The sequence below is a fragment of the Xiphophorus maculatus genome, chromosome 23 (genome assembly GCF_002775205.1).
Source record: "Xiphophorus maculatus strain JP 163 A chromosome 23, X_maculatus-5.0-male, whole genome shotgun sequence".
Classification (NCBI taxonomy): domain Eukaryota; kingdom Metazoa; phylum Chordata; class Actinopteri; order Cyprinodontiformes; family Poeciliidae; genus Xiphophorus; species Xiphophorus maculatus.
In genome coordinates, this window is record NC_036465.1 from 16,765,781 (window position 1) to 16,776,579 (window position 10,799).

The window sequence follows — 10,799 nt, forward strand, 5'->3', positions numbered from 1 at the left end:
AAGGGTCACAGGAGTAATATGTCTTTTCTCTTCAAGAAAATACCCCCCAAAAAACACTCACAAAACCTAAACATGTACGTATAAAAAAATATTAAAAATCTGACAAGTCTAACGTGAACAAAGAGGTACTGCATCATTTTTAGTCATATAAGAATCTTATCGGTATTTAGAGTGAAAATACCATAACCAAAACTCAGTGTGCTTTAGCATGCAGAGTGTTGCAGCCATTTTGCTTTACTCTGCAAAGCAATGACCTACTTGCCATCGTTTCCTCACATATATTCTTTGCTTCTCTGATTCCTTTCCTGAGCTGTTACCAAAGGGGAGATTAACTGAGGACAGATCCAGTCAAGCTGAAAAAAAAATCATGTCTGGTAAAAGACAACTGGCCTCCTGCACTACTCAGAGTACACAAGCATCTGAATTGTATTTTTCCTTTATCCTTACCCACAGAGCATAATAATACATGTGAAGATTTGCTGTATAAGTGAAACAAACATTTGAAAGGAGTATTTTTTTAATGAACTGGCAATAAACGCTGTGCATTGATTTTAATATTCCAAAACCTAAGAGAGCATATGGTACACTGATGGAATATTCATCAAAACCAGATTCTTAACATTTATATACTGTGACAGAAACAGTCACATTGTTTCTTTTTCTTTTTGGCAGAGAAAGATTTCCCATTTGACTCCTTCACTAGGCAGCTTCTCAAATTAAAAAAAAAAAAAAGCGAAGACCAAACAGATCAAGCCCAAAAGGAATAAAAAATACTGGTGAGTTGTTTCTCTAAAGCGTCCATTTTGTATGTTCTAAAATAACACCTGTCTAACTCAAAGTGAAAACTTGATGAGACAGTGGTGCCTATGTGCAACCTCGCACTAATAAACTTAATTACACCCCAGAGAGTGATGAGTCACGATGGAAGCAGACAGATGGAGCAGGTAAGGTAGACCAGAGTAACACTGCATTGTTTTATTCTCATTCAAGTAAATAAGGAAAAATCTGAAATCTGTACAACATTCTGAATATAGTGATATGCATTGTTGTTTATGTGCATCATTTTAACAACAAATACTGACATAAAGATTGCCTTCCTTTTAGGTTTATTCAATTTATTTCTATCTCTCCTGAAGGTAATAAAATCCGCTCGTCCAGCAATGTTTCAAGGCAAAGCACTTTCCTTTTTCTTGGACTGTGAGAATGGATGTTGTGCGGAACCCCTCCCTTTCCTTCCACCTCTTCTTTTCCTTGACCTTTTATCTAATCCAGCGTGAAAAACATTGTAAACTAACACCCATCCCTCTGAGTAATTGATGCAACTCTTAATTATGTCTATCAGTGTTAGTGATAACGTTAATATGATCTCGTATTAAACTGCTTGCCCATCAGCCATAACCATCAAGTACATTAGGGACACTGACAGTAACGTATTTCATAGTTATAAGGGTTACTTCTCTCTGTGCATATGCTGTCTGAACATTTTAACCCTGCTGCCTAAAGAGCTGTAAAGCCCCATTACATTACTGCTTGTGATATTTTCTGCATGTCCACTCTCCTAATTTTTACTTCTGAAGTCATCAGTCAAGCTTCTTCTTGTGTCAATGTCCCTTTATTCTCTTTGTGCCTCCAGTGGGGTTTCACAGCCACTCAAATCACCCAAGCTCCATTTTGCCACATCTACTTTATCCATCCGCTTGTCTTGCCCTACCATCAGCCAGTTGGACAGTTGCACAAAGGACTGCAGCGCAGTGTTACATAACGTCCTAAGGAGGAGGAGGAAAAGGGGCCATGAGGAGCATAGATGCAGATAAAAATGGTGATGCCTAACACAAAACTAAAGCATAGAAGAGAAAAAAAAAAGATTTCCTGGATGTAATTCTTCACATATCAATCCTGCAGAGGGACCACACCTATTTTTAGAGGGTTTATTTTAACCTGCTGTGCAGTTCATGAGTATATTCAAAGAACAAAAATAGGACATTGCTATCATCTCAATCACATGTTGTTGCAGACAGTGTCTGTGTGAATTAACATGTATTCTCAAATCTGAACAGAAAAAGGAGATGTGACTGATGGCAAACATCTTCATGATAGTGTCTGGTGCTAAGGCTAAACGTGTGTGTAGAATATTAGGTGTGTTCCTGGTTAGGTTTCTTGTTAGTTTCATCATAACAACGTTATATTGCCCAGATAGCCCATATAGCAGATGGTTGATGTAATCTTTAAAAGTACAGATACTGCTCTGAAATTCTGCATCTCCATGCAGGTTTGAAAGTGTGTGTCTGTGTACATCTCAACATTGTTGCAGTGACAAAAAAGTAGTGTGAAAAAAGGATTTATACCTTAGTGACATAAAGGAGGTGAGAACTGGCAAGAATTTTAAAGGCAATGGCAGCAGAGAACAGAACAAAGCTAACAGAAAAGAAAATAACCCAGATAAAAATAGGAAGCAGATGGGCTGAAAGTATTCAAAAATAGTGAAATATCCCAGATTGTTTCTCTTCTCTACCCCACCTTTCTGAATGAGCCAAAAGGTTTCCACGTTATATCGACAATGGCTGACAGAGTACTGCAGCCCAGAAGTATCCACAATTAAATTTAAATTGACTCCTCCTTTATATTCACAAAACATTCATGATGAGTTTAAGAAACTAAATGTAAAATACTGCAATAATGGATAGTCCATAAATGTAATGGCTCAGATAGTAAAGCTTCAAACCTCTCAAAGTGCAAAATACAGCACTATCTTTGTCTCAATTTCTGCTCGTCATTTGGACAGTTTTTGCCATCAACACCAATGAAAACTGCGTGTCTCTGCACCAGTGGTTATGGTGAATGTGTCACTATGTGTGTGTGATGCTCGAGGACGATGCGGGAAACAGTGAACCTGCATCCATATCTGCAGTACACCACCACCCTAGTGAAAGTAGGTCACTCTACTTCTACTAACTCCTCTTCCTCTTTCAACAACTTTCACCTCAAATTAAAGAGGCAACTTTTTTAGCTTGTTTATCTCTACTCTTTCTCGTCCATTTGCTTATTCGGTCTAGTCTTTCATGTAGTGCTCGGTTATTATTCCTCACGATTCCCCTTCTTGGAGATCTTCTTTTGCACCGTGCCATATGTTTGCACCCTATCTTATGCACACCCACCACTATTTCCTCCCGCCCCTGTCAATATCAGGGGCCATGAATGGTTGCCATGGAAACAATGTCTTCCTGTGAAGCAGTAGGACATTGGTAGGAGCCATGGTGACAGTGTTTATGCTGATGGAGAATAATGCTCGAAGCTTTCTCTCACTCCCTCTCACCACTGTCTGGTCTAACCACACTCCCCTAGCAACAGCAGCCTCATTCAGCCTCCCCTCTTTATTGCCGACTATGTCTCAGTCAATCAGTGTGATTTAGTCACTGTCACTCCTTCTCATTACTTATTCAATATTGCTTAAAGTGTTCTTTACTTTTAAATCATTCGCCTTGCAAGTCATCTATTTAACCCCCCCTTTTCCTTGTCTCTTCCAATCTCACAATATAAGTTTTTCTATTTTTATTTCAGTTCTACACAAAAACCCACACGTCAGTTTGTTTTAGCAGCAGATTTGTGAATTAGAGGGACAGACAAGGTGATGACACAAGGAATGATGAACAGATAGGAAGGGTGACTTGAACACAAGCCCAGCCCTGGTTTCCCTAATGTGGCTGTGTTAATCTGGGCGTGGGCTGTGCACCATCTGTCACAACAGGAGCAGCACAAAGCAAGCAGACAAAACACTTGGACTCACAGGCGGTCAAATATAGGGACATACACGCGAAACACAAGGCATTGAGTGCAGATTCAATGATTTGATTCAAAAACAGAAGAGTAAAAACATGGGCGTTGTCGGCTGTCCAAGTCTCACGGTGAAGAGACACCACCCCGCCACCACTGCACCCATCCTGAAACAACGGCTTCAAAGAAACAAAACCTTAAAGACAAGAGACTACCTGATAAACAGCGGGATTTAGCTATAAATAGCACTGTAACTGTGAAAGTTCAGATTAACTCAACACACCCATTTTCCGGATATGATGAAAGAGAATTGAGATGAACTCCAGTAGATAAGTCATTCTTTTGATCATCAGAAGAGCAGAGCTAGAATTTTGTATTTCTTATTACTATCACTACAAACCCTGGAGCCTTGTTTGTCACACCCTAAAATTCATATTAAATCTAATGTAACCTTCAGTTATTTCTATTCATAGCATGGCCAACAACGAGATAAAGAGGGGGCAGGCAGCCCTTGGGTTAAAATGGTTGAAATGGCACAGGATGTCGTCTCTAACTGCGACAGCCAGATGAGACCACCTTAAGTCCGTGCAAGCTGATCTCATAGCCACTGATCTGCCCTAAGGACGTCACTGCTGTCTGTTGTGTCCTCTCCCTCTTTCTTGCTTGTCTGTGTTTGCTCTCCATTTTGTCCCTCACATTTTGAAGTGCCTGCAAGCTGTAAGTTCTCAGCTAAGGCAAGAAATCGATGGCATAGCAGAGGAGGCTGTTTGTACGCAAGTGTGGATGGGAGGAGGCAATCGCTAGCTTGTGTGATATGTCTTTTTTATAATTTAAGTCTTAATCCTTCTTCATCACACTTATGTCTGTATTAGCAAAGATAAAAACTAAGTTCTCTGTAAGAGAGTTAATGCATATACAACACAGCCTATTTTTCATCACAAATATTGGTAAGGAGCATTGGGTGTGTCAAAGTTTTTAGACTAAGTTACATGTGCAAGGGTATTCACAGCTGGGTGACAAATGTATATGGACTCATCATGTTTTCTCTGTCCTGAAGGTTAAGATGCTTCAGGACATCTTAACCTTGAGGAAGCATATCTGTTAAACTCCAGTACCAGTTGGAGTACCTCAACAAGTACTACAAACCTGTTGAGATCGATCAATAATCCCAGTAGACTTTGTGGGTACGTATAGGTTGTGGTAATGATCCATTTCTTCTTTTGGATGACCAAGTTAAAACATTCATGTATGAAACATGTCTCTCTCGACAAATATTTTCTTTTCTAGTTGACCATGACTCCTTGAGTCTTTCTTTTGTTAGTTACAAGGAAATCTTCATGATGTGGTTCCAAAATTGTTCCTAGCATTATTTTAAAATAATCCTTTATCTGTAGTAAGTCCCTTTCTAGCCAAATTATGGTAACATTTAAATATTCTATCTTTATCTGAATGTAAATGACAATCTTTTTGTTTTTGAGAGAAAATTCTAAAAATATTTTTTTTTTCTGGAAATAACCAAACGTTAAGACAGAGAGCAGATGCTTCAGGTTCTGTCTGCACAATAATCAGTCCTGCCAATGCAAATTTTATACAAACTAATTATGAAAAAGGATTGAAGAAAAAAAAAACTTTTCAAAAATTGAAACGACTTCTTGTGACTCTAATTCTTTGATTTCCTGTGTGTGTATAGAACTTGAGGAACAGAAGAGGCCAACATTAAACTGAGATCGAATGTAATTATGTTATTATTCTGCTGCAATGTTTGTCCTCTGTGGCTCACTTATGATATAAACATTTTGCTGACAATCCAATCAACTGTTCTCAGTTGGTTTTCTTTCTATGCTTTGTCACTAATCCTGCAACAGAAAGCAGGTAGAGCTGTGTGGAGATCCTGCAGGAGTGAGACAAGGCAAGGGCGAGTCGAGGGAATCTCAAATGAAGTATCATAGTTATTTAATTATTATTTTTAGTTTACTAAGTTATTGGATAATCTGCCGGTATGAATAAATAATTATCTTAAACTGTTGATATGAGTTTTTGGACTCACCAAACAAAAAATATTTTAATTAATCAGTGCTGCCAACATGAAGACTAGAGTAGGTCTGTGTGTGTTGTATTGTTTAACTTCACCAAACAGTTCTTCAGTGGTTTACACTCTAAGGTGAAAACAGCTTAACAGATTCTTACCAGCAGCACTCGATGCAGTGGGCCAGTTCTGTACCAGGACTCCCTGAGCTCCCTGCATGACTGCAGACTCTTCCATGTGGACTGAACTAAAAGACAAATGGCACATTAATATGTTAAAAATTAGAGAGGTGTTGCAATACATAAACTATGCTTTATGCTTCTCAAAATTCAAGGGCATCAATAAAGAGACAGCTATCCCAAACGTAACACTGAATTATGTGAACAGAGCAAAACTTTGCAAATAAAACGCTTTCTTAGTAACTAAATAAATAATCCATGCTGATGAAATTGTAAAGTCTTGATGACACTTTTTCTTTAACTCTGGGGATTATGGGTACAGATGGTCATTTTTACATTTTCACACCCAGTCTGAGTAATTTTGCACCCTCCTTCTACTGAACACACAGTCATAAAAAAGAGGGTTGCTGCAAACTAAAGCTATCTTTATCTTGACAATAATCATATCGTTTGGCTCAGATAATAAGAGTTTTAGATAATATTGTTTCCTGCTTTTTCACCTGATCACTATAATCAAAACGTCTAGAAATACTGTACATTGCTGGGATATTAATGTAAAATGTACATGGTGCATAGTAATTTTCCAGTGATGGAGGCTGCACTTCTATAACAGACTCCTGATTACATTTGGTGCTGTGAAATAGATCAGACAGACAGACAGACAGACAGACAGACAGACAGATAGACAGATAGACAGATAGACAGATAGACAGATAGATAGATAGATAGATAGATAGATAGATAGATAGATCTCAAAGCAAAGGGGGGTGAAAACTTGCAGATGATGCTTTTCAGATTTATGTATTTCCCAAGTAAAATTAAACACAAGAATAACTTTCTTCCTCTTCACAAATGTTTACTATACTTGGTTGATAACAAAAATACATCGACATTTGTGGTGATAACATAACCAAATGTGAGAAAGTTTCTGGTGAGTGAATATTTATATAACACATTGTACCTTTTTCCTAGTTGCTAATCCCACTCTCATCAGTTTTAACCACTGATCCTGTAAATCTTACTTTTTGTCAGAGTAGTGTTAAATTACCCTATAAATAAATTTGATCGATTTTATACAGTCTTACCCAAATACATTAAGTCTCATGAGTGTCATCAGTAATCGTAAAGGAATTTGAACAACGTTGATGCCAACATATAAACTTATAATAACCTCCCAAACACAACAGAGGGCACATCTGTTGTATTTGCACTGAATTAGGTGCAAATAGATAAACAATTTATTTGAACTGTTCTTCAATTCACACACAGAATGACTAATGATGTTCAGATTTTCAGACTGCACGACACTGTTAACACATCATAATCAAAGCGCAGCAACCCGAAAATGTGAGGACTATACAAACATCCATATTTCTGAGGAAATGTTTTATATGTATGTGATTTAAGCATTACAGTAAACACTACAGTAATTTGTTTGTAGCCAACTACCACAATGCATTTTAAACACTTACATGTGCTTTACTTATTATATGAGTGTGAGGAAGAAGTGTATTATTTAGAGTCTCTTTAAGATATCCATAAATAAATGAATATATTTAAAAGTAATTGATTTAACTATTATAAGTTTTGATATTAACATCGTTTGTAATTATTGTGCCATGATGTCAGAATGACCCTTCATTTAGTTTTCAGAGATGATATTTCCACCTAACAACCTGTCCTTCATGCATCACTGATCATCTCTCTGTTTGCTCTTCCCTCCTGTCACTCCTCCATCTGTGTAAGGAAACATATAGTCTGCCATTTCAAAGTGAATTTATATTTGATGTTCAAGAAATACATTTCAAGTTATGTAATTTAAAATAAATATATATATATATATATATATATATATATATATATATATATATATATATATATATATATATATAGAGAGAGAGAGAGAGAGAGAGAGAGAGAGAGAGATTAATCTTTAATTAGGTCTCAACTCAAGGTTAAAATCGTTGACTTACAGAAAAAGAAATTGCTTCAGATATGTTTTTACTAATATTGCCTGTTTTTCAGAAACAGAAATCTTCATAAATATTTAAATTTAGCTATTTTATATCCTAAATGGCAAAAGCAAAGCCCCACCTTTTCTCTTAAAGTAGTCATCATAAGAGCTTCAATATAGATATGTATTTAACGAAATAAAAATAAAAAAAAGATTCACATCACACAGTGAATAAACATGATTTGCCTGCAACCACATGAGACATTTACGTAGAGCTGGCTACATTTATTGAAAATTTCATTATTTTGCCTTTCAGGTGCAAAAATTGGAACTGGCATGCCATTTTAATTTTTTTTTAAGTGAAAGATTCAGCTTCAGTGTTCAGAATTTATTAAGATGTAAGAAAAGAAAACACATATACTATTATTATTAAATGAATTGCACATTTCTGCCATCGAAAACAAACCACAACAGACTGCCAAAAATTGGCAGTGGTCTTATTATTTTAAATTAAATTCTTGGTTTTACCTAAAGTTGGATGTTGTAGTCAGGTCAAGACTGTCTGAGCACACTTTTGCTTATGAACAAAAGGTTCCTAAGACTATTTATAAAAAGAGATTTGCCACCATAAAATTATCGTTTGTGGGTTTTTTTCTCTTTTGTTTTTTTTAGCTGTAGGATGAAACAACTCATCTATAGTTCTGTAAATGAACTTTGCATAATCTGGATAGGATATTAGTAAAACAATTTTTGAAGATTATTTAACTATATGTTTCATAACAGAGACTCTATGGTCACTTACTAAGGGTGAAGATGCAATTTTTTAAATCAAGGTCTGAACTAAACAACAGTGTTTTTACATCAGCTATGAAATTAGACTGGAACTATAATGAAAGGGGTGAATGTGAAATACTTAGAAGAAAGAAAATATGATGCTTACCTCTGCATTACACCACCTGCTCTCAGGGAGGCTGAGTATCTCCAGTCCGAGTTAGGTGCCTTGGGCTGCAAGAGAGAATGGAAGGAATTGAGTCTTAAGTACAGGCAAAAGCCAATACCATCTCATTAATAAATCATGGTGAGAGCTGCTGATGAATGTGTGCCACACACACACAATCAGGCAGTGGCAGCTTTCTTCAGCCTTTGAAAAGAAAAATGAGTAATGAGCAGAATACTGTTGGTGCACACATCTCCTCCCATTATCACATTGCCTCCCTTCTTCCATCTGTGACATTGAAAGAAAAAGAAAATGACTTTGAAAGATTTTACTTCAGCACTCAATCCAACCAGGTGTTGGGTCACAGGAAAATAAAAATAAAATATATTCATCCAGTATGCATCCTTTCAACATGGCACAACCCTTGCAACAGCATTACTGCAAATGTTTCCTGAAAATCATTTGAAGTTAGGCCAACAGAAATACACAAATACAGAAATGCACAAATCTGGCTTAAAATGTATGCAATGCAAACTTATTTGACATTAATATTTATTCATACTTGATTATTAATGCATCACATATCCAGACTTCTCTTTCTTTTCTTTGATTATTCTGCTGCATATTCCTCACCACCTTTACTCTGCTATTTGCTTTCACATCTATGCTGAACAAAACCTTAAATTTCTCCCTCACAAAGTCGGCCAGAAAATGTAGTAAATGTCACCATGGAAACTATACAGAACCATGTCTATCTTTTACTTCCTGCCCACCATTCTCCTGTCATCTTAGTTTAGTGAAGGTCATAGGAAAAAGGAAGGTGAGGGGGAGGGAGATAGAGGAACAGATTTTTGGCATCATATTCAGACAGTTCTATGAAGGACAGCATGGGAAAAAAATTGGTTTGAAGCATTCTAAAATGTATCCCTTACATCTAAGAATTGTAAAAGAAGACTCTAACAAACCATGCTTAATCATGATGAAAGATTATGCTTGAAGGGAAGCAAAATAGGCTGCTAACCCAACCATATCACCAAGATGAGATTGCATTTTCTCCTTCTTCCTTCTTAACCTTCAGAAAAATAAACTGACGCCATATTTCCCCTGTTTGGCCATGCAGTTCACAGAAGACCCATTTGCAATCTCATTTCCTTTCAAATTTGACAGATGTTCACTTTCTGCTACAGCCGCATTGACCCCCATGGGTCTGCAGTCCACATTCATCACACTCTGAATTCAATATTTGGTTAAATGAGAAAGGCCTGTTTTTCATCTCCTGTAGCAATTCAAAGGAGCAGAAGGTTGACAGAGACACGGGGCACTGCAGGATGTCTAGAAGCCAGAAACTGAAGGCAGTACGTGATTAGATGAAAACAAGTCACTGATCTTCAAGCAATCAGTGCAAGGATCAATGGTTTAGACGAGGGACCAAGATATTAGTGTGGACAATATTCACACAGTCAGAAGAAACCTTTTACATTTCCCTCCAATCACAGCAAGCAACAACAAACAACCAGTTCAAAATAGGACCAGATTGTCCGCAAAATGGGACTAAACGGCTTTGTTTGCTCTTTTGTTGCACTGAAGTGGCCAAAGGGAGATTAGTCTGTTTGGCCGTATGGTGTTTATGGGGGTAAACAGAACTGCACAAACAATAAAGCACAAACATCTGTAACATAAACATGTCTGCAGTTTACTGTACACCCAGGGGAAAACTTGAAAATTAACTCTTCACACAGGAAATCCGAACTGGAATTACTACCCAAAAAAAGAAAGATCTGAGGGAAAATTAAATAAATAGCTTATTATTTATTTAATCAATAAATAATAAATAATGATGTCCATATAAATATTTAAATAGATTCCCATGGGCCTTTGAATATTCCTATCCTTGCACTGTCTTCTATGAATTGTGTGATCAAAAACTATGAG

The 10,799-nt window shown here is 36.8% G+C and overlaps 1 protein-coding gene across 8 annotated transcripts in view; it reads right to left on the reverse strand.

The window, feature by feature from the left end:
* LOC102228344 (protocadherin alpha-C2-like) overlaps positions 1–10,799 on the reverse strand; it is a 50,588-nt gene that overhangs the window by 4,271 nt on the left and 35,518 nt on the right. For all 8 annotated transcript variants that reach the window (XM_023328422.1, XM_023328419.1, XM_023328421.1 and 5 more), the window contains exons 2-3: positions 8,871–8,935; positions 5,959–6,044 (exon numbers count right to left, since the gene is read on the reverse strand). In XM_023328422.1, the coding sequence (XP_023184190.1) occupies positions 5,959–6,044; positions 8,871–8,935 (151 nt within the window). The remainder of the gene's footprint in view (positions 1–5,958; positions 6,045–8,870; positions 8,936–10,799) is intronic.